Genomic DNA, 25,096 nt, shown 5'->3' with positions numbered 1-25,096 from the left:
TGGACTTCACAGTTCGAATACTGTCACTCACCTTGAGAAATGACGTCAAAGTCTCAATTGTATTATACTATATAACAGCTGCCCGATACTTCGAACTATACAAGTACATTGCGACTGATTTAGCTGCTGAGTTCATTTATTACACGTCAAAAACTTTATTTCAATGCATATATATCATCGTAGTAATGTTTAAAAATCAAACTGTAAATCAATGTAGAAGTATGAATAAACATTAAATATAAATCATAAAATTAAACATGTAAATGTATTTAATTATAATAATCGTTTGTATAGGAGACAGGGTTTTAAGCGAAAGCAAACTAGTCAAGTGTGAACTTACCGCATTTGACTTCGGCATGTGTGCAAGCAAAAAGAAGTCTTGTGTTATAATACAGAAGATACAAAGCTAAACAGCCAATCACGCTAAAGGTCGCTAGTATAGTGGTAAATGAGAGCGTAGTATAAATACGCCTTTGTTTTAAATCAGTATAGTTATCAAATTACTAAAAGGAATGCGTAATATTTACACTTCACATAGCCTCAGCTCTCATCTCCACTCATTACTAAAACACTACATACAAAGCTATGGTACAATTAAACTTAAGAACGTAGACATTGTTAAGTTATGTAGTTTTCACAAACCTAATGTGAAAATTTCAATAAAAGTACAAATAAGTAAGTATAACTAGAATGATATCCGACTAGTACGTGGTCTCTGGACTTATTATGTCTCTTATGAGAGAGTGAACGATCCACGAAAGAAGTGTGTGAGAAATTTGTGATGACTTATATAGAAGATTACATAGCGATACAAACATAAATTTTTTTGTATAAAATGACTAAGAATAGTAAGTAATATGTATGAATTTCATATAACCAGAGATGGGACTGATTATGCCTATTAGTTATAAACTATTGTGTTAATTCACTGTCCTTACAAGGGTCATTTTTATCCCACTAAAAACTCCAATCTTTCGGAGTTTTATTAACCTTTTTTTATTGCCCTTGTTTACGATCCGCTTTTTTTTAATGCTTTGGTGCTCGGACGAGCTCACTGCCCTCCTGATGTGAAATCGTTACCGGAGCCCATAGACATCTACAATGTAAATGCCCCCTCCTACCTTAGTAAGTGGGCAGAGCCAAGACTGTTTACCGTCGACTATTCTCCACAAACTTCGCTTAAAGAAAACGTCTCTGAGTTTTAGTGTGTCACCAAAGCTATGACATATTTATTTTCAAAAACAGGTTTGTTTTTAATACGCTTTTATTAGCTTCAGACGTATGTATGTATGTTTGTAACGGAATCTTTGAACATGATTTTGACCCCCTTCAAAACGTCGGATTAACTCGAAATTTGGTATACTTATTAAGACAATTTTGTTTAATTCAAATTTATTAAAATTTATTTTGTATTTTTTAGTTAGATTTTCTATAAAAGCGTATTTTGTTAGTTTTTTTAAACTATTATTTATTTTTTGATAAGTACGTTTTGGCTGTGCCCTTAATATTTCCGAATTCCATGAGCGATGGTAATCGACTGCAAACGTCAAACTCCCGTTAATCAAAAATAAATACCCGCTCGTCTCTCCGCTCATCGCTATGAACACAGCCGCATTACCAGTCGTTCTACATTATTGTCTCGTCATTTAGTGCGTCTAATACCGTGGAACATGTTTTAGTCAATTTCCTCAAATTCCATTAGGTCAAAGAGACCGAAAAGGGTCACTAATGGATTCCTCATACGATGTTCGTTGAAAAATTTTGGGCTGGGTCGCATCGGACTGGACGTACGCCCATTATTATTTTGAAATCTACCGAAACATGATGCTTAATTTTTTTTCATCAACAGTTCTTTATGCTAAATTAAAGGTTGTGAAATGCTTCTTTGACCAAATTAAAAAGGTCTTATCAATCATAGTAACGATAATAATGATCCGAGCTCTTCAATGTCTGGGCATTGTCAGTCACTGGGAGTTGTCAGCTATTCACACAACGAAGACAAATATAATTGAAAGAGAAAAACTACATAAAAAGTTCAAATTTGAGACAAATAAAAAGAGGCATTGCTGAATTTCATGGGTGACGATAACCACTCACCATCAAGTGGATCGTATACTCGTCTGACCGCAAGGGCAATAAAAAAAAGTACGCACCGATCCTTGTCTCTATCATTTAATTTTGGTTTGATAACGCTTTGATTTGCATCTTTATCTATTACAGGGTGTAAACTAACCTTAAATAAATGTTATTTAGAATCCGCTCGCTAAAATCAATAAATATATATATACAGCCGTCGACAAATCGCAAACGGCTATTGGGAACTAGAATTCTCAGCACCATGATCACCAGAGACTGGTATACATATTTGTACGTTAAAATACGTATACCAGTATACGTATACGGTTCGTATCTGAATGAACTGATCAAGTGATCAGGTGATCAGCTCATTAAGTGAAAACTTAAACGTCAAATGATTCTTTATTAACATTGAGACTTTAACTAAACTTTAGAGCCAAACCCTAAATTCAGAATAATGCTTCAATAATAATTATATTAATTATAAAATACCTATAATTTATAATCGAATTTACTTTACCGAAGCTGTATTGTAAGCAATCTACCGTATTGTCTATTTCTATAATATAAACAGGCTGTGGTTTGACCAAGAGCGTTTATTCAAATGCCGTTATAACTATGGATTCGTGTTTAAAGTAATTATTTACGCTCTGCTGTCTATGCACGCTTAGTATTTCTGCTTAACGCGTTTTCTAGGAAAAATCCCACTAAAGCAATCAATCTATACTAATATTATAGAGGAAAGATTTGTTTGGTTGTTTGTATTGAAAAGGCTTCGAAACTACTGAACTGATTTGAAAATTTCTTTCACTGTTTGGAAGCTACACGATTCCCCAGTGACATAGGCCATAATCCTTTTTTTGAAAAAAATTTAGGGATTCTTACTAAAACCTAAGGTGTGAAAAAAATACCTAAAATATTCTTTACATCGCGTGCCTTGCGAAAACTATTGATGATAGAATAAAATAATGTACTACGACTTTGTAGAACACATTATTGTTTACAAAAAGTGTCGCGACAGCATATGTCTAACTATTATATTTATGCCGCAATAATTGTTCTTTTATTTAAGAAAATAAAACAACGTCAAATATCGTTGAAATTTTTGTTAAAGACCCGAGCGGAGCCTGAGCGGGCTGCTAGTTTATTATAAAACGGTTGAAACATAGTACATGTCAGTGTATATCTGAACTTGAATATCCTGTTGGAAATTGATTTGGATATTGCAGGATCGTACTCAATCGAGTTACAAACTTAAATAGGAAGCGTGTGGAGCATGTGTAACCCTGAATTCTGAATTTCAAATAAGATCTTATTTGTAAGTTTATGCAGTTAGATAGACCGGGATAGTAAAATTTTTGAGCACGAATTTTTTTTTTATTGCCTTGATATGTGGACGATTTCACACCCCACCTGGTGTTTAGTGGTTACTGGAGCCCACAGACATCTACAACGTAAATGCGTCACACACCTTGAGATATAAGTTCTAAGGTCTCATATAGTTACAACGGCTGCCCCATCCTTCAAACCAAAACGCATTACTGCTTCACGGCAGAAATAGGCAGGGTGGTGGTACCTACCCGTGCGGACTCACAAGAGGTCAAAGTTTAAAAGCAGTTGCCAGCGCTTTTAAGCTTTCGTTCCTTTGCTGTTGAGTTAGAAGGTTCGACCACTGACTAAAGATTGTTTCATTGTCAGTGTATGGAGTACTACTTCGAATCCAAAACGTTCACACGCACATAATAGAATAAAAACCTGAACACAAATTAATTATATAATATTCGGGAGACTAGATACTGTTTATTTCCCTTAGTTTGTCTCGTTGGGTAAGCAGAAGCAAATACAATTTACTTACATTACCTACATACTTATTTGTTACTGACATAGAAAATAAATAATTCTCTAAGCACGCACGTTCACGTAAACTGTTCAGAACTGTAATTAAGTGTTTACAAGGGACGACTTAAAGTAAGCTTTTGGGCAGTTTGACAGCTTTAAGTTCGTGTTCAAGGTTTTCGGGAAACAGCCTGCTCCTACAGCCATATCTTATGTTCATTTTATTACCTAACAACCTATTGGGAATACATTTCAAATGATTTAAATAGAAATATTATTCTCTGGCGTGCGACAAGAGTATTATCTCGCTTCTAATATATATATTTTAAGCATAATCTCTGTATGTAATAATATTGAAAATTATGATTATTTGTTTTCGAGGGTCTCAAAAATAAACATTAGACCTTCAACGTGTTCTAAAATTTTATTCGGTGCCATGGATGCCGTTACGAAACAAAGATACACAGATCAAATGAGGCCGTCAGCGCAAATGTGGCCTAACCCACAATTTTTCATAATCATGCTTATATGTACATTGTAATTTATTTAAAATATAATAAATTTTGATGCAAAACCGGCCTATCCATAGTTTCACTCATAGATAACAGATGGCTTTGTAAGCATTATTGCTTTTTTGTCTACTCAAATTCAAATTCATGAAAACTTAAACCTCATTGCTCCATAATAACTATGGCAGGCTTAGGCCACTATTGCGCTGACGGCTTCAAATATGTGTATGATACTAACTCCGATAGCGAAGTGAATCTGGGCTTTCTACGTATCACAGTACGCAATTCAGAAATTTTTAAATGTTTATCTCTCTCTATCTCTCCCTCTCCTCTTTCTCTCCCTCCCTCTCTCCCTCTCTCTCTCCCCCTCTTTCTCTCCCGCTCTCTCTCCCCCTCTTTCTCTCCCTCTCTCTCTCCCTCTTTCTCTCCCTCCCTTTCTCCCTCTCTCTCTCCCTCTCTCTCTCCAAGCCACTGCTTGTTATTAAGTGAGCATTCTTTTCGCAACATCAAGGAACCGGACCAACACTTTTTGCGATAATATAACTTACGCTCCGGATCTAAGCACTTTTATTACGAAAATGTGAAATAAGTTTATTTATTTACGCATTAAAAAGACACAGTTAAACGTCTAAGTAAAAACTATGATAATTAGAATTACAATATTCTCATTAATAGCGAACAGTTGTACAGCTTATTACAGTTCCAACCTAACATGCAATTATTAGATAGCCTCAAAACTAAGTTCAGATGGAAACATATCGTTAATCATGATATGCATGCAACCATGCAAGAAATGTAAGCTATACAATATTAAACAAATTGAAGAAGAAAGAGAACAAGAATTTTAAGATTATTAAATACCCTATTTTTTGTATAATTTTTTGAGTGTAAATTTATAAAAAAATATATTCAATACATCATTCATAACATAACAAGCAAGGACAACACCATTTCTTTTTTAATATTCAACACATCATTCATAACGCAACAAGCAAGGAAAACACCATTTAAAAAAAAAATAGAACCTTGACTATTTATTGGTGTGTGAAAACAAAACAGTTTTATTTATTTAATCAATTCGTTTACTTTTGAACCAATTTGAAAATCTTAAGGAAATGAAAACTTCTATGTTTAATATTAATAATGGGAACAGCAAAAAATAATACAAAATTGTAATATTGAAATACTCATTTGACGGAGTACCTATATGATAAAAAAGATTTAAAAAAATTGAAATGCTAAGATAATACTTTTTAAAAAATACACTACCAAATTAAAGACTTTTTATTTTTGGATTTCACCATTTAATTTAAAATAAAAATTTAAAATAAACTGACGCGAAAATCTCTCTGTCTAGTTCGTCTTCGCTTTAAACTCCCACTAATTAAAAAGTCTAAACCTAGCAAAATTTGTTCATTTACGTTAACGTAGCAATTCTTGAACGCTCAGAATCAATCTATCCCACGCACTAACCAATGGAACGATCATTAATAAGAATAAAACTAGTGTGAAAGTTTGTCTGGGAATATCTGAGAATAGTTTTAAATTCAGAATTGTAACTCGAAATTCAGTTATATGAAAAATGACATAGTAATTCATTGCTAAGGCTGGAAAATTGCATGGATAGTACAGTACAAAATCGTGTATATGTACCGATTAATGGCGTCTGTTATTAGTAATAGTTACTAATTATTATTGGCAGTATTATTTAATAGCATTATACTTAGATAAAATATAACAAGACTTTTTCATGACGTCGCTTCCTGCGCTTGTAGCTTGTTAGCTTTAACTCAAGTAAAGTGTACACGGAATGATAGAATTGGAGTTATTCAAGCCATTCTGTAGCTACTCGTAAATTCACAACGTTAAGGAATAAATTGTGACATTCATTAAAACTATTCATTAAACAATGATTGTCACTCCGTAAACATTTTCAGCTATGGTGAGTGTTGTATATTATTTCAACTTTTATGATGGTGTGATTAAATCCAAGTTACATCATAAATGTGTGTTAAGACCTTTTAGAAGGTCACCCTATAAAATTGTTATTGCTAAATTACCCTAATAACCGAATATTAGATCGATTAATAGAACATTACGTATCCACCCACAATAAGTGAGTAAGTTTTCTTAAAAATGCAATCTAAAATGTTAAGAATTTTATTGAAATCGCCTTTAAGATAATGCATTGTTTTTATGATGATGCAAACCCAATTAAATTGAGCCTTTATCTTTAAGCTATGATAGGTAATTAGTTCTAAAAAAAACTTCTAATATTCTTTGCATTTCAGTTATGAATTGCAAACATAAGATAACACAAGTCGCTTCAGTAACGAAGGTCAAATCTCAAAACTACTTGGAAGATTTATTTTGATACATACCTAAACTAGCGTCGTATGTATTCATGTATTCTGACGTCATAAATTGTGATACCAGGGCTGTTTTTCCGACTCCCGCATCGCCGAGCAACACCACTCTATACTTCGGAATCTAGGAAAATAATGACGTCATATTTCAAAAGATCAATACACTCGTTCCGGTCGATCTATTCTGGAGCGAAGGCACATTTTAAGTAAGTGAAAAAAGGTTATTTTGTATACTTATATATAGTACCCGAGGGCCAAAAAATATATATAGTTCTTAAAACTGATATTTTAAACGTTAATTTTAATTATATGTAAATGGTTTTTCAGTACTGCCTATTAATAACATTCTCTAAAGAAAATATATTTTTTTTTTTATTGCTTAGATGGGTGGACGAGCTCACAGCCCACCTGATGTTAAGTGGTTACTGGAGCCCATAGACATCTACAACGTAAATGCGCCACCCCTCTTGAGATAAAAGTTCTAAAATCTCAGTATAGTTACAACGGCTGCCCCACCCTTCAAACCGAAACGCATTACTGCTTCACGGCAGAAATAGGCAGGGCGGTGGTACCTACCCGCGCGGACTCACAAGAGGTCCTACCACCAGTAAATAAGAAAGAAAACAAAATAATTTTTCATTGTGTTTTTAGTTTTGTTATGGGCGACGGTCGAGTTGAACCGCCTTGCTTGACAGAATGTTGGTGCATATATCAATAATTCTAGAAAAATCGAATTAAAAATTATCGTATACCCTCAAAAATGTTCGGGACTTTCCATAACGGCTGCTTGTACTTACTGGGTCCATTTCGTCTTCATCGGGCGTGGTGAGGCTCGCAGAATCAACAGGTCTGTATCCGGAACAGCAAGAACCATCGAACGGAGATCGGTCAGACGCTCTGTCAACAAAGTTTGACATTTATTTTCAAAACATGCTACTGGGAATTTGTAATTGCTGCGTCTATTTGTTATAGGTATCTTGAGGTGGCCAGGAAAATGCATAAATGCGTTTACTTCTCCAAATACTAATTATGTATATGGTTTTTTATTATTTTACAAATATAGAATTGACATGTGCGTCCATCTTTTTTTTCGTGTAATATTTTTTAAATTTTGACAATTGGTGCCGCTATTGCGTTTCCTGATTTGTTATTGGTTCGTGCGATATGACGTCATCGTTGGTCAATCACAGCCATCAATGTATGACGCGACGTTGATTCGTTAACAGTAATCTTATACCTTTAAACGAGCAATACTTGTATATATATATATATATAAGAAAGTCGTGTTAGTTACACTATTTATAACTCAAGAACGGCTGAACTGATTTGGCTGAAAATTGGTGGAGAGGTAGCTTAGGATCAGGAGAAGGACATACGATACTTTTTATCACGTTTCTGTGGAATCTACACTAATATTATAAAGAGGAAAGATTTGTTTGTTTGTTTGTATTGAATAGGCTCCGAAACTACTGAACCGATTGGAAAAAGTCTTTCACTGTTGGAAAGCTACGCTATCCCCGGGTGACATAGGCTATATTTATTATATTTTCAAAAAAATTTGGGAGCCTTACTGAAACTCCAATAATGTAACCCAACGTGTAAAAAATTACATATTTTTTTTTACATCGCGTGCGCTACTACCCATGCGAAGCCGGGGCAGGCCGCTAGTGTGACATAAAATGTGGTATAACAAAACGCAACAGATATGGAATAACAAAACGCAACTGACAGCTAAACGTAGTGTAGTTTATGGTTAATTATAGTAGAATTTTGAAGTTGACCGGTTGATGTGTTTATTTCGAGTTTTGATTAGCTTATTGTGCCGATATAGGTAATCATTAAGAAAGCCATGCCGCGACCAACACGATTAAATCTTTCCCGACGAAACCGTAATGCAACTAGGATTCGAAACTTTGCGAGTGAAAGGACTGTAGAAGAACAAGAAAATATAATAATAAATACTAAAATACATGGCCAATAAAGAATCATTAAAATACTTGCTTTTTTAATTTACATTAATTATCCAAATAAAAAATTGACCTTGATCAAAAAAAGTCTGCTCATTTATTGCCCCTAAGGCGCAACAAATTTCGCCGGGGTCGCTAGTATATATATATATATAATCTGAATCTCGGAAACGGCTCCAACGATTTTCATAAAATTTAGTATACAGGGGGTTTCGGGGGCGATAAATCGATCTAGCTACGATTTATTTTCGGAAAATGTTGTTTTATTCGTGTTTTCAATGATCAACTTTATCGATATGACTCTTTCCAACATCTACTGGCGAATAATAATATTATTTTTACTGCTTTAAAGACACAACAAGATGGCGTTATAAAAAAAAAAGGCGAGCAAAACTCGGTCATCATCTAGTGTATAATATTTTTTTAATAGTGACGTTACTAAATAAGATTCTGATAGCTACTACAAAATTACACAACAAATATGATTTATAAAATTCCGCTACACCTTTTATATTGTTTTGAAAGAACACGAGTGGCGCCAAGCCGCTGCGATGTTTATTTTGTGAGGTTACTGACCTCTAAAATTTGTTCGTTCTTTACGGACTAAATCAAATACATCAATTAATTTAAGTGTTATTTTATAAACTTTTATAAGTTTTATTCCTATTAAAAATGTAAGAGATAACAAAATGAAAATACGAAATTGAACCGCAAAAGTTGTTTTAAATTACGTATTGAGCTTTTATATTCTTCAACAATATATTCTACTAACATAATAATTCATAATTCGAGGGGTCAAAGACTATTTTGTTTAAGCGGCTTCTTTGCACATTTTACACGATAATCATTTCAAGTATAAAATTTGATAAAAATATTATCACAAGCAAACTTGTTCAACTATTTAATTTTAACTTAACTGAAGTTCAGTTAAAAACATCGAAATGTTAATACTAATATTAAATAAAACAGACCTTTAGTTTCAAAGATGGGTGTCGCGTAGCGAAATCTCGTTTAAACCAAAATTAAATAATAGCCTTTCATCCCTCGATATAATAAGTTGTTCGTGGTAGTGTTTTGGCGGTACATCGACTATAGCGTAGCACTCCGCAGGCGTAGCACATCGTAGGCGTAGCCGTTTCATACTCTGACTACGATTCTTAGTACCTAGCAAAGTCTACATTTAGTTTAGCTTCTCATTTCACACTCTCGCTACGATTATTCGTAGCAAAGTCTACATTTAGTTTAGCTTATCATTTCAAACTCTCGCTACGGTTCTTCGTAGCAAAGTCTACATTTAGTTTAGCTTAACACTTCATACTTTCGCTACGGTTCTTCGGAGCAAAGTCTACATTTAGTTTAGGCTAGAACGTTTCACTGTCGCTACGGTTCTTCGTAGCAAAGTCTACATTTAGTTTAGCTAACACTCCATACTCTCGCTACGGTTCTTCGTAGCAAAGTCTACATTTAGTGTAGGCTAGAACGTTTCACTGTCGCTACGGTTCTTCGTATCAAAGTCTACATTTAGTTTAGCTTAATATTTAATGGAACGAATTATCTCAGAGTTCTTTGCACACCGTTTTCTCATATTTCGTGCACTAACTGATGCTGACGTTTATTACTATAGACGGTCACTATAGATTAAATTTTAGAATTTTCTCAGTCCGCATAAATCAATACAATTAAATCTAAAGCCGTTTTAAAGGTAGCTGTAATCCTAATGCACCTGTCGTTCTAACCTCGCAATAAATTAATAACTTTACGAGTGATCAAAGGCAGCTAAAATTAAAGCAACACTAATTTTCTGGTTCAAAACACTACTCAGACCCTCTAAATATTTCAAAGCCGCCCCTCGGGAAGACATAAGCAATTATGTCTTTCAAAATTCCCAAATATAGATGTACACGAGCCGAGTTCGTTGAATTTGACGTTTTTTTTTCCCATTGCATGCCAGAAAGTGACTTGAACTCTCAAGTCAATACAATATTAAGCTAGTTAGGAAGTTAAAAAACCCGTCAAATATTTTTATTGCTGTCGATGGAAGGTTAGCCTTGCGATCCGTCTGGTATGTATGGTTGTATGATGTCAACCCACCACTCTATCTCTTCCTGTGGGTGTCGTAAAAGGCGACTAAGGAAACCCTCAAGAAACCCCAGACAGCGATTACCAACCAGCGTTTAATGGCATTGCGTGTCTGCCGCGATGCAGTCATGCGCTTCAGTCTAAGGGTAAGTCAGTACTATTACAACACAATTAAGGCTTCGACCTCATGTCTCAAGCTGGATTGCGGCATTTACCTTGCAATATATAATACTATAATAAGACAAGTGCCAATATGAACAATAAAACTGATTTATTTTTATTACAACGGCTACGCGTACTATTTTACACACAAGAAAATTACGTGGAAAATCTAAGACAGAATTGATTTGAAGTAAAATTTTATAAACAACCTGAAAAGGGAATATACTGTGATGTCTATGTAAAACTTTCACTGAAAAAGGTTTTAAGGGGCAATTCGTGTTGCTCATAACTTACCGACACGCATTACCTTCGCGTCTGAGTCGCTAAATAATTCATATCCGACGGTACACGGCAGCAGAGTATCTCCATAGTTCTCACAAAGACGCACCCTACTTCTTTTTACATTATTCCGTGTAAAAAAATTATACCGCGCAATGTACTCTGTAATATGTTTTGACAGCTTCACGATACAGACAGAAAACAATTGTAATGTTATAGAGGCGATATTGCTGTCCGTCTTAAGACATTGGACTGAACTACATTTTGGAGAGAGCAAGTGTTTCTTGTCTGCCTTTTAAGTGATAAAATTGTGTTACAAACTAATGATTAAATCACCAACATAAAATGTCCTACGTGAATAAAAAACTTTCAAAGTGAAATCCGACTCCCCTGTCTCCGTTAGTTAATGTTTCCTGTCACAAATTAGAAGTGGCAATAAAATCATGTTTGTTTACCAAAAAATAAAGGCCTTTTTTTATCACAACGAACAGATTTCGCAATATTTTGGCAGACGGACGTCTCTAGCTGTCCGAACTATTGAAAAAGTAACATTGCGATCGGGTCATTGGCCTTTATATCGCTATAACTATTAAAAGGGTGGGGCAGCCGTTGTAACTATACTTGAGACCTTAGAACTTATATCTCAAGGTGGGTGGCGCATTTACGTTGTAGATGTCTATGGGCTCCAGTAACCACTTAACACCAGGTGGGCTTCGAGCTCGTCCACCCATCTGAGCAAAAAAAAAATCGGTTTATTGGTTCCGGGAAACTATTGAGTTTCAAATTCTACAAGCAGCACCCGTAGATACAGCCTACTGAGATACTCGTCGGATGCTCTCAGATTCTGTGAAGCTAGGCCAAATGTTAGGATGTTCTCTCAGGCTGGCGAGCTCGCCCATCAACTAAACTGAAATTAGCATCATAGCCTTTTCAATGTACTTGTAGATAGGCAAAAAAGCACGCTACCACCAATGCTTCTAAATAACATGTGTGCGCGAACGACTTCCACAAAGAAAAGCATCTATACTAATATATAAATCTACAGTGGTTTTTACGGATGTTCCGTTATAACTACTGAACCATGCATTCGATTGACTTGAAACTTAACACCAGGTAGGCTGTGAGCTCGTCCACCGATCTAAGCAATAAAAAAGAATATCTTATCGTAATGTAATAGAAAACAAAATCGTAAAATTTATTACATTTGCGTCCTCACAGCCCGCAAGTGTGACAAAATAAATTTTCTGCCTATTTCTGTCCAACGTTTTAGTTTGATAGATTATTACATTTACCGTATATTTAATAAATATGAGACTTGAACTTTACTCGACCTTCTTTTTTTACAGTATTTTTGTATGCGTATGTAAGGGTATTTCGTTCCTTCAAGATCTAGAGCTAATATCGTACGACAAGCTTACTAAATACACATATTAATATCTATATATTAATACGTGAAGCAAAAACTTTGTATCCCTTTTTACGAAAATTGCGCGGACGGAGGAGTATGAAATTTTCCACACTTATAGAGAATATAGAGAACAAGTGCACAATGCTAATATTTTATTTAAATAATGCATAAAAGATACATTAAATCAATAAAGAAAACATTACACACACTACATACCATGTATTTGACGCACACACGCATACTATTTATTGTCAAACTTTTGTACTTGACGTCTGTTGTCAAATTGCGAATAGATTAAATATTGTTTGTCTTTGTTATATATATTTTTATAGTGTAGTCTTGGCGAAATTTGTGATTATAGAAGTATAAAATACAATCATAATAGTGTACAAACTTACAATTCCAATTAATTATAGTCGAATTTCGACTACTGCGGGACATCTAGTTTCAATAAAAAGATGCTAATTTCAGTCGCTAATATTTGGCTAAGCGTCTTGGTATTCTCATTCATTTGAACCAGTTTATCGAACCTATGTATTCAATAGGTATTCAAGATTGAACAGGCTCCCATTTAGTAATATTTGTTTACAGCACTGTTCTACAATTGTTACTCTGGTTTCAAATGGGAAACCTCTTACGTCATTTACTTTCAAAAGGATTTTTTTTTTTATTGCCCTTGTAGGCAGACGAGCATACGGCCCACCTGATGGTGAGTGGTTACCGTCGCCCATGGACTTGAGCAATGCCAGGGGCAGAGCCAAGCCGCTGCCTACCGCTTAATACTCTCCACAAGCCTCGTTTGAAGAAAGACATGTCATAGCGCTCGGGAAACACCGCTCGGGAATCTTGGGTCATAATCAGTTGTATCCCAAGCATTGCTAATAATTTATGATATTTATGTATAGACAACGAACACTCATAAACTAGTACACCGTATCTTGATATATCTTCAAAACGATGCCTCCAATGATCACTACGCTAACTCCAAATTCGTAGGTTTACAGGAGGAGCGTTTAAACGAAAAAAGTTCATAAAATCTTTATTACTGCAGATATATTTATGGTTTTTTTTTATGCAACTAGCTGATTTACTCTTGCTACAAGCCCCGTCAATAATTATTTGTAATACTTTTAAAATAGTGAAGCGATTTGCGTGAAAAACGAAAATTTCAAAATTTTGAGTTAGAGTAGTGTTCATTGGAGGCATCGAAAACAAAAACAAAAACAACCTTAAAAACCACCCAGAAAAAGCAGCATTTTAATTTCTCAACATTATCAGTCCCTTCTCTTATCTTGTTAATTACCCTTTACAATTATTTTTCTTACTTAAACGAGCAAAACGAATAGCATATGTCAAGAGAAATACCCTAACGGTTTATAAAGCTGTCTTCTTGCTGTTGAAAAATATGTCATTTTCATCCACTGAGATTCAATTGCTATATAAATGATTAAACAGTAAAAATCTAATTTATTAACATAGGCAGATTCGATTTCATTAGTGTGGGCTTTGCAAAAAAACCAATAGCAGAAGCGTTAATATACCTATCTACATAATTGAGCTCCAATAAAAAATAGTTTAAAAAAACTAACAAAATACGCTTTTATAGAAAATCCAACTAAAAACTAAAAAATAAATTTTAATAAATTTGAATTAAAAATAGTGTAAGAAAAAATGATTTTGTTGTAAAAAAAAACGTTTCAGGAAATTATCAAAATAACCCGTCTACTCATATCTGTTCATAAAATATTTATAACTACCGATAACATGCACCCCACGCCTTTTTTAACAATAAAATCAAATTTTTGTTTTAATATTGAATTGTCATTGGTCGTTAATAAGTATACCAAAATTCGAGTTAATCCGACGTTTTGAAGGGGGTCAAAATCATGTTCAAAGATTCCGTTACATACTAACATACATACATACGTCTGAAGCTAATAAAAGCGTATTAAAAATAGACTAAGAAGAGATCGTGCGGACACTGGACGAGGGCTGAATGTGGAAATATAAATAAACCTGGTGAGCCATGAGTGATTCCACTCAACTTAGCAATAAACAAAAATGAGTACATACTAAATCTTAGTTTTATAGTACAACGGCTACCCCACCCTTCAAACCGAAACGCATTGCTGTTTCACAGAACAAAAGGGCAGGGTACTATCCAAGCGGGCTCGACGCCCTATCACCTACTACTACCTAAAATTGAACCTTCTTTTAAGTTAATCCAACTCTCCTTTCAAAACCCAAGTTTGTTTACTTCTGGCCGTATTGCAACTATCGGCGTAGCTGCTACTTTCGTACTTATTTTTGCCGTGACCCAAACCGATACTTAGATCCTGATGTCAACGGTTAGATAGCCGTTATAATAAATAAAATAAATCTTCGATTTCGCGTCTTTAGATTCAACATTAACGTTGATATCCGAAGCTTCCCCTGGTGACAGTATTGTAAAAAACGACCACTCTGACAATAATGTCCGACTAAAAAAAAGAATTGAAAAGGGTGCATCATAAGAATACTGATACAGTACGCCTATAGTAAGACACAATAAAAAGACCGCCAATTGTAGTTTTTTTTTGTATTTAATGTTTTGGATTTTTTTTTTATGTACAATAAAGAATACTCTCTCTCTCACTGTGTGAAAGAGGATATGCGAGGGAAAAATGTGAGTGCAGAGATGACGGATGATAAGCCTGAGCGAAAGAAGAGGACATACTGCGCTGACCTCACTTAATATGGGACAAGAACAAGAAAAAGTCCATAACTGTAGGACGTGAGCTATTCTCAAAGCTTACAGCAAAAAATCATGTTCATCGTCATCTATTTACATATTCAACAACACCAAATTACTGAAGTTCGTTGAACCTCAAGAAAAACGGAACAACCCTTAATAATGTAATTTGCATTACCATTCAAGTTGCGGTTGTAAATGTTTCTGTTAAACAAAAGTGTCGCGACACGAATCCTGCTACGATTAGACTAAGTCACGCGATTCGCTTTAAAAAAATAGTCCGGAACCGAAGCTATAGTATAGCGTTGTGATATCCCCGAAAACGGGAAAACTTTTTAGAACATATTTCAAAGACTTTAATTGCATTTACTGGTATTTCGAAAAGAAGCGGTTACGAAATTCGAATTTCGAAGTATTGATCGGTCTTCCATTGGAGATTTTTCAATTTCCTATTTTGAACATTAATTTCCTATTTGAACATTATTATCACCGTTGCTGACATCAGCAATGGCAGGGGCTCAATCATGCCACGCCGGCCACAGAAAAACCTGTCTAAAAGTAGATTATTTCTGTTTATTTAATCATGTGTCCTTTAATAGATTGAAACCGCATTTAAAATACAACCAAAATTAATAATTCATAAAGTTTATTTTAACAGATGTTATTTGGAAACAATATATTTCGTAGGGTTGACAAAAAGTTACATTTAATTAACCCCGCCGGTACCGAGTTACATCAGAAACTTTCGAAATGAGATAAATTTCGTGATATTCAATCATTTAACTTTGTAAACAAGCTTTTGAGGACGAAAACTTCAGGAGAGGGATACTGGAGTAACCGTTATATTGACGTGTTTATTTTTGCCCGATTTCCGAAAAGCCTACATCAAACAGTGGACAAGATTAAGATGGTTTATTCATTTATTTTTATCGCAATTCGATCATAGTTCTTAATGCATATACTTAAAATTTTCTATCCATATTATGTCTGCTAAATCGGGGAAAAAATAACCTTTCGAGTTTTAAAAATAAAAATGTGAATCGATTGATACACAGAAGAAAATTGTACTGAATGTTTTTTGCCTTTTATTATTTACTAGCGGCCCGCTGCGGCTCCGCTCGGGTATTTAAAAAAAAATTCAACGATATTTGATGTTATTTTATTTTTTTTAATAAAAGAACACTTATTGCAGCGTAACTATAATAGTTAACATACGCTGTCGCGACACTTTTTGTAATTATTTTTTTTGTAATAAAAATATTATAGCCTATGTCACTCGGGAATAGTGTAGCTTCCAAACAGTGAAATAATTTTTCAAATCGGTTCAGTAGTTTCGGAGCCTATTCAATACAAACAAACAAACAAACAAATCTTTTCTCGTTATAATATGAATTATTAAATTATTAAATTAAGTATTATTAATAGATGTATGTATATTTTTGACTGTACAACTAAGCGAGCACCGTCCAATTCTAAACGAAACAATTACGAACAGTAGACCCGAAGAGATTAAGGATTACCCGTGGGCTAGTCGAATTTTGAGACCTCGATTTTGGGGTCAGCCAATAACGCTCACCTGGATTCGGCCCCTGTTTGAACATCGTAATTGACACTTACCATCTTTAATGAAGAGATTGGTGTTTAAACGTTTTAAACTGTTAGTGAAGGTAGAATTGAGTGGTTTTTCGAAAATTCCAGATTCAAATTACATGTTTTCTTCAATACTAGAGGTCCCGCAGTAGTCGAAATTCGACTATAATTAATTGGAATTGTATAATAAGTTGGTACACTATTATGATTGTATTTTATACTTGTATAATCACAAATTTCGCCAAGACTACCCTATAGAAAAATATTAATAAAGACAAACAATATTTAATCTATTCTCAATTTGACCACAGACGTCAAGAACAAAAGTTTGACAATAAATAGTATGCATGCGTGTGTGCGTCAAATACACGGTATGTAGTGTGTGTAATGTTTTCTTTATTGATTTAATGTATCTTTTATGCATTATTTAAAAAAAATATTACCATTGGGCACTTCTTCTCTATATTCTCTATAAGTGTAGAAAATTTCATACTCCTCCGTCCGCGCAATTTTCGTAAAAAGGGATACAAAGTTTTTGCGTCACGTCTTAATATATAGTATCAATATTCTAAGCGTTCGTGCGATTTTATTACTCTAGCTAGAGTATCAGAGGAAAATTTGGAGGTAATAAATAATTATACCTAACATACGTTCACGACTTATTCTACGAATAAACATCATCGTGTAATCAAATTAATCCAGGAAACTTCTGACAGTAGGGGGAGCTATGAGATACTTATACGTACATATAAATACATATTATGATTAGCTCTTTTGTTTGTACGAAAAAACTTTTGTGCGTTTGGAAACGTATAGAAATTCAATATTTTTCACTCGCTTCACTATTTAGACGGCCGTCTGGTGTAGTGGTAAGTGACATGGTCACTACACAAGGTGGTCGCGGGTTCGAATCCCGCCAAGGGAAGATATTTGTATGATAAATATAAAATGTCTTTTCCAGGGTTATCGATGTATATTAAATATATGTATGTGTATAATAAAAATCTTACATTTATTTCCGTTATCTGGTACATGTAACACAAATTCTTTACGAACTTACCACGGGACCAGTTAACGTGGCGTGTTTTTTTTTATTGCCTTTGTCTTTGTAGGCAGACGAGCATACGGCCCACCTGCTGGTGAGTGTTTACCGTCGCCCATGGACTTCAGCAATGCCAGGGGCAGAGCCAAGCCGCTGCCTACCGCTATAATTGTCAGTAAATATTTATTTATTATTATTTATTAATATTTGTTTTTCGAATAGTTTACAAAAACGATTAATTATAATAAGAAAGGTCGGAAATTCTGTAATGACCATAAAAAAACACATGATTAAACCGCTAAAGCAATTTCAATTTATTATCGATCACAACACTCTGGAAAACAAAAGAAAACACTACGTTTAGGGAAATTAAATGAACTCTAATTTTTATTTCTTATCCATGTAGAACAGGGATCGCAGCGCATAAAATAAAAGTTACACTATTCCTCAATCTTCTACTATAATAATAACTCACAATTAACACTTATAATACGTCTTGCTCATTTTCAACCGTCTTCACCATCTTCCAATTCTCTGTCATTCTATCTGTAATTCTCTTCTCTCTTTCTTTCCGTTTTCTCTCGCTCACATCTTAACGCTCTGTTCCACACTCTAGTCATACGTTCCGTTCTTACCAATCCTACATCCATAATGTCAGGATTAGGGATTCCACGACAGAATAGCGTTTAGGATCTTCAGTATCTCAACGCTGAATTACTGACATTACTGTTTCATTGTAAAAACGTTGCTTACCCCAACATACGACTTTTTTATTGCCCTTGTAGGCAGACGAGCATACGGTCCACCTGATGGTGAGTGGTTACCGTCGCCCATGGACTTCAGCAATGCCAGGGGCAGAGCCAAGCCGATGCCTGTCGCTTAATACTGCCCACAAGCCTCGTTTGATAAAGGACATGTCATAGCGCTCGGAAAACACTACTAGTAATCCTAGGAAACACTACTAGTAATCATACTAGTAATCCTGCGCTTTCATTTAATGAAAAGTCAACTATCTGCTTTCAGTAAAACAAATTTATACACGACTAGCCGTACTCGCCCGCTTCGCTGGGCATTTAAATTTAACATTATTATTTATTGTCATTATTATTATGAAGTCCAACACTCATTTATATATTAGCCTATCCATTAAGTACATGTATTTTCTACATGGATACCAAGTTTCAAGTCAATCGAATGCATGGTTCAGTAGTTATAACGGAACATCCGTAAAAACCACTGTAGATTTATATATTAGTATAGATGCTTTTCTTTGTGGAAGTCGTTCGCGCACACATGTTATTTAGAAGCATTGGTAGTTACGTGCTTTTTTGCCTATCTACAAGTACATTGAAAAGGCTATGATGCTAATTTCAGTTTAGTTGAAGGGCGAGCTCGCCAGCCTGAGAGAATATCCTAATATTTGGCCTGGCTTCACAGAATCTGAGGGCATCCGACGAGTGTCTCTGTAGGCTGTATCTACGGGTGCTGCTTGTAAAATTTGACACTCAATAGTTTCCCGGCACCAATAAACCGATTTTTTTATTGCTTAGATAGGTGGACGAGCTCAAAGCCCACCTGGTTACTGGAGCCTATAGACATCTACAGCGTAAATGCGCCACCCACCTTGAGATATAAGTTCTTAGGCCTCAAGTATAGTTACAACGGCTGCCCCACCCTTCAAACCGAAACGCATTATTGCTTCACGGCAGAAAAAGGCAGGGTGGTGGTACCTACCCGCGCGGACTCGCAAGAGGTCCTACCATTGTCTTAATCGTTTGAAAAAGTACGCGTTTTAACAATCGCTCTGACAACTACAATACCTACATGCCGTATATGAAACAGAAGTGAGTTTTCACGGTTCCAAGAAGTTAATCTAAAGTCGGGTGCGTCCAACTGTGGAATTGATTACGCTCGAGATTACCAACGGGCTCACGATGAAGTCTTCCGCCGGTACAAACGTAGGTATAACTAGGTCAGCGTAGTCACGCAACATGACCAACACGTATCTCGACTGATCATCGTGAACTAACTTTCCTTTTTAATACGCTTTTATTAGCTTCAGACGTACGTATGTAACGGAATCTTTGAACATGATTTTGAACCCCTTCAAAACGTCGGATTAGCTCGAAATTTGGCATACTCATTAAGGATCGATGACAGTTCAATATTTAAAAAAAATATTGATAAAATCGAAATTCAACTAAAAAATGAAAAATAAATAATATTTAAAAAAAGCGTGGGGTGCTTTTCAAGATATTATCAAAATAACCCTTCTACTCATATCTGTTTACAAAATATTTATAACTACTGATACCATGCACCCCACGCTTTTTTTACAATAAAATCATTTTCCTTACACTATTTTTAATTCAAATTAATTAAAATTTATTTTCAATTTTTTAGTTGTATTTTCTATAAAAGTGTATTTTTTTATTCTATTGCATTAGATCGGTGAAAGAACTCATCGCTTTGGTGTTGCGTGGTTAATGAAGAACATAGATATCACAACGAGAAACCTGCTAGCCATTATGACACAAGCTCAGTCCCAATTGTATTATAAAAAGGCTATCCCGCCTTTAAAATTGATTCCTACCAGAACGGACTTACAATACTTTCTACCATCGGTCGATGCCGGATATAATTATTGGAGTTGGAGACTTTGAGAGGAGCCGGACTTGGAGAATGCTGCTGCCCATTTTCTGATAAATCCTGTAGTCGCCTTTTACGACAGCTACGGGGAGAGATGAACCATTCCTATTATAGATAGATACAAAACATACAGAAAAAAAGATATTTTTTATTTTATGTACCCATTATACTTTTGTCTTTAAACGTTCATTATCTATTAAAAACGATGAAAAAACAAGGATAATGAGTAGTTCTTATTTTATTTTACAAAACAAAATGTTTTCTAGTTAAAACAAATTGAAAGTTACTATTCATTACTGTATTTTTATTATAGATAATTGAAATCAAAATTTTACATGACGATGATCAAATTCGTAGAATAAAATTTAACAAAACGCTTTATCTTTTATTTTTATTGCTTCATTAACACAAAACATTAGACAATATTATTTAATTTTACCTTATCATAAACATAAAACGTATATGAAAAATAACTCGTCAAATACGAGCACAGAACACAAAGGTACAACAACAGCCGGTGTGGCGCGGCATCTAGTTGCGGTCGACAAACGGCTGGGCCGTTTCAGTCTGACGGCTGAACGGTCCAACAGTTCAATTAAGCCGTTCACAAAGAACGTCAGACCGCGCGCCAACGTGGGCGTCATGCATATTTTATGACGTTTGAGTGTGTGTATTTGTATTATGTGTACATTTGAAAACATCCTTAGGGTTGTATTCACGACTTACTCTTGTATAGGATTTATTCATTGTACAATTTCTTGTTTTTCATTTTAACCCGATTTTTCGCCAGAAGACATATTAACAACTAGCTTTTGCCCGCGACTTCGTCCGCGTGGAATAGTTACTAAATTTTATTTTAGCGAAACTTCAACCGTTTCTGCAGCGCACGCAGCAGAAGCTCTCCAAAGAGAAAAAAAAAACCCGATTTTGAAACATTTTTTATTGTTGCTCTTATCTTAGCGTGATGTTATATATAGACTATAGCTTTCCTAAATGAATGAGCTATCTAACACTGAAAGAATTTTTCAAATCGGACCAGTAGCTCCTGAGATTAGCGCGTTCAAACAAACAAACTCTTCAGCTTTATAAAATTAGTATAAATAGTATAGATAAAAGGGCCACCCCTGCAACGTAACGCGCTTAAAGCTAACTCTAGCTATACGATCGGTAATTCGCACCATCTTGCCTATTTCTGTCGCAAAACAGAAACACGGTTATAAAATAGTGGTATAGTCGTTAAACTAAACCATTGAGACATGAACACGTCTGTCTGTCCACAGCAGTAAAGAGAACTTAATCTCAAATCCATTAATTTCATCCATTACTTTCTCTACCAATCGTTATTCAACACTGGACACGTTCCAATGGTGTTTATAACTTATCCATTTTCAGTTGTTTCACGGCCATCATTAACCTCGTTGATCGAGTAGCTATCGACTAGGAGGGATCTCGGGTGTTTATATTCTTGTCTCGTGAGCATTGCCTCTTAAACAAAAGGAAGTTGAAAGCCAAAGGATTATTAAAAAAACGCGCAGGATTGCGCATACTATGGCGATTCCATTCGAAAACGCAGCAGTAGCAAGCCTTTTTTTTATTGCTTAGACGGGTGGACGAGCTCACAGCCCACCTGGTGTTAAGTGGTTACTGGAGCCCATAGACATCCACAACGTAAATACGCCGCCCACCTTGAGATACAAGTTCTAAGGTCTCAAGTATAGTTACAACGGCTGCCCCACCCTTCAAACCGAAACGCATTACTGCTTCACGGCAGAAATAGGCAGGGTGGTGGTACCCACCCGCGCGGACTCACAAGAGGTCCTACCACCAGTAACTTTTTCGGGTCAGGAGCCAAACCGCCTAAGTGGTCCCTGTGCCTGGGTGCCAATAGTGGATCTATTGTCTAAGAACAAGCAAAGCAAAGGTTTGCTGTCTTCCATTCGCATTAAAACGTGAATGCCACGAACCTCCATCGCACGATTCCGAAGTTTCTCAAAACCCAGAGAATTCCTAATATATATATATATATCAAATTTAACTTGTATTTCGAAATTCCATGACGAAGAAACATTTTGTGCTCACACCTAATTACATCTAAATCCGTATAATCGACATCCCTACGCCCACAACGATACGGAGGCGTCCTTTCGAAATGATTCCACTGAAATTAGCTTAATAATAATCTCGGGGTACATTTTATTTGAGCACAGAAAATACATTTCAAAGGTATTCGAAAATTGTAACAGCCAAAACAAGGCTTATACTCAGAAGTTTCGAAAGTTCTCTCAATCAAATATATCTGAGCTGAACTTGAAGAGGTCAAGGTTTAAATAAGGGCGCTCAGTTTATTCATATCAAGCGATGCGACTGTGCGGTTTCAAACTTTTGAGGCTGTTACCGTTTTTTTTTTCTAAAAAATGTTACCGAACGACACGATACAAAGTGTAGTCTGATTATACGTATGTAATAGGTTGGGGAAAAAGTCTTTTCGCATTATAATATGTGTGAACTTGTAATAAAATCTCTTTGGCTATAACCATTTGTATCTATCTGGCTGGTTTTGGTATCATTAAAAGTTTAAATTTTAAAGACGATAATTCGAAATTCAAATAAGTAAAATATGTGATTTTTATTTATTTTTCGTACTGTCAAGATGAGTGAATCTAATGAAGAAATTCGACATTTTTAAAAATTTTACTACAAAAAAGGTAAAAATCCAATGCAAGCCGCGAAAACAATTTGCGATGTTTATGGACCTAGTGCAGTGTTTGTGAGAGTAGCACAAATTTGGTTTAAACGTTTTGAATCCGGAAATTTTGATGTCAAAGATGCACGTCGCTCTGGTCACCCTATTACGGATAAAATGGATGCCATTTCTGAAAAAATGGAGGAAGATCAGCGTATCTGTAGTTACGACGTAGCTGAAGAACTGGGAATTGACCACAAAACAGTTTTGGGTTTGGATTTGGAGGTGTTAATGCATCCGCCGTATAGTCCTTTTTTTTTCGGGCCGGGGGCCGATCCTCCTACGAGGTCCCCGCGCATAAGAGGCGCGCGGGGTATGTGAGACTCAACGATCTGCATGGTGTTGTGAGCAGACCGCGGGCCCAAGGATTTTAGGGCCCACCCACTAAACGACTCCCCTGCACTCTTACACCCGACATCCGATCCCCTCCGAGGCCAGAACCCGGATGAGGTAGGGGGGGTTACCGCAGTCAACACTACAACCAGACAGTGCGGCTCAGCGTTTTGGTTTAAAGGGTGGGGCAGCCGTTGTAACTGTACTGAGATCTTAGAACTTATATCTCAAGGTGGGTGGCGCATTTACGTTGTAGATGTCTATGGGCTCCAGTAACCACTTAACACCAGGTGGGCTGAGAGCTCGTCCACCCATCTAAGTAATAAAAAATAACCTCCATATACAGAGCGTTTTTATCTCTTCCAACGATTTTACTCATTACCCGAATTCAACATGCTTATGAGCAAACAGTGGTGATAGGACGCACGTGATCCCTGGAGGTAAGCTTTATACAATTTAATTGAGATTTCGTCATATTTTAGGGTAGATAGCGATTTTCATGTTGAGTTGTCCATAGGCTCTCTTCTCTTGTCCACCCAATGCTGAGTATAGAGTCTTTTCGTATGCACTCCATTCTTTTCGGTCTTTTGCCTTTCAAATCCAGTCCCCTTACTATTTATTTTGACCAGGTCGTCGGTTCACCTCATTGGATGCCGGCCTTACGATGTCCAGTACGAGGTCTCCACCTCAGTACTGTTGTACCCCACCGATTGTCAGTGCGATGGCATTTATGTGGCCGACCCAGTTCCCTTTTCTCTGAGCATTCACTGGACTAAAAGATAACAACTCCACACCTCCCCTATCTATCCAATAAATAATCTTCCCGAACTCGGCACCTCTCGAACCAGAAAACATTTTTTTTTTTCCGTGGTCGGTGTATCGAGTAGATGTGTTTTCTGTTACAATTTGAAATTGTTCTTTTTAAATTGTAAATTTACTCGTAAAAGTTGTGTATTTTGTAGTACAGACAGTGCATTCCATGTACTCACATTTGAGCAACGGTGTGTGATCCTGCTCTGCACCATCTGCCAGCACTAAACCATAACACTCATCACTTTCTCGAGAAAAATCACTGAGGTATACAAAACTCGCTATGTCAACACTCACGGACATCCAAAGTGCACAAAAGAATTTGGAGGACAGTTTCTCGAAGCGGATGGCCCAACTAGAAGCACAACTGCACACTGGGGGCACTGCCAAGGATACTGTGGCTCGAGTTGCTGAAGAGTTCAGGACTTTTAGGGAGCTCATGCTAAGTATGCTTCGCCTGCTGAGGCAACAAATCTCGGAGTGCGTTAACATGGTGGACGCATTGGAGACCAGGCA

At 35.8% G+C, this 25,096-nt stretch overlaps 1 protein-coding gene across 1 annotated transcript in view; it reads right to left on the bottom strand.

Moving 5' to 3' along the window:
- LOC101744636 (uncharacterized) overlaps nucleotides 1-25,096 on the bottom strand; it is a 100,484-nt gene that overhangs the window by 14,825 nt on the left and 60,563 nt on the right. The window contains exons 4-5 of the mRNA XM_012695088.4: nucleotides 7,585-7,684; nucleotides 6,803-6,911 (exon numbers count right to left, since the gene is read on the bottom strand). Coding sequence (XP_012550542.2) covers nucleotides 6,803-6,911; nucleotides 7,585-7,684 — 209 coding nt within the window. The remainder of the gene's footprint in view (nucleotides 1-6,802; nucleotides 6,912-7,584; nucleotides 7,685-25,096) is intronic.

The sequence above is a fragment of the Bombyx mori genome, chromosome 20 (genome assembly GCF_030269925.1).
Source record: "Bombyx mori chromosome 20, ASM3026992v2".
NCBI lineage: Eukaryota > Metazoa > Arthropoda > Insecta > Lepidoptera > Bombycidae > Bombyx > Bombyx mori.
Note: the sequence above shows the minus strand (reverse complement) of the source record. Positions and strands in the feature narration are given on the sequence as shown.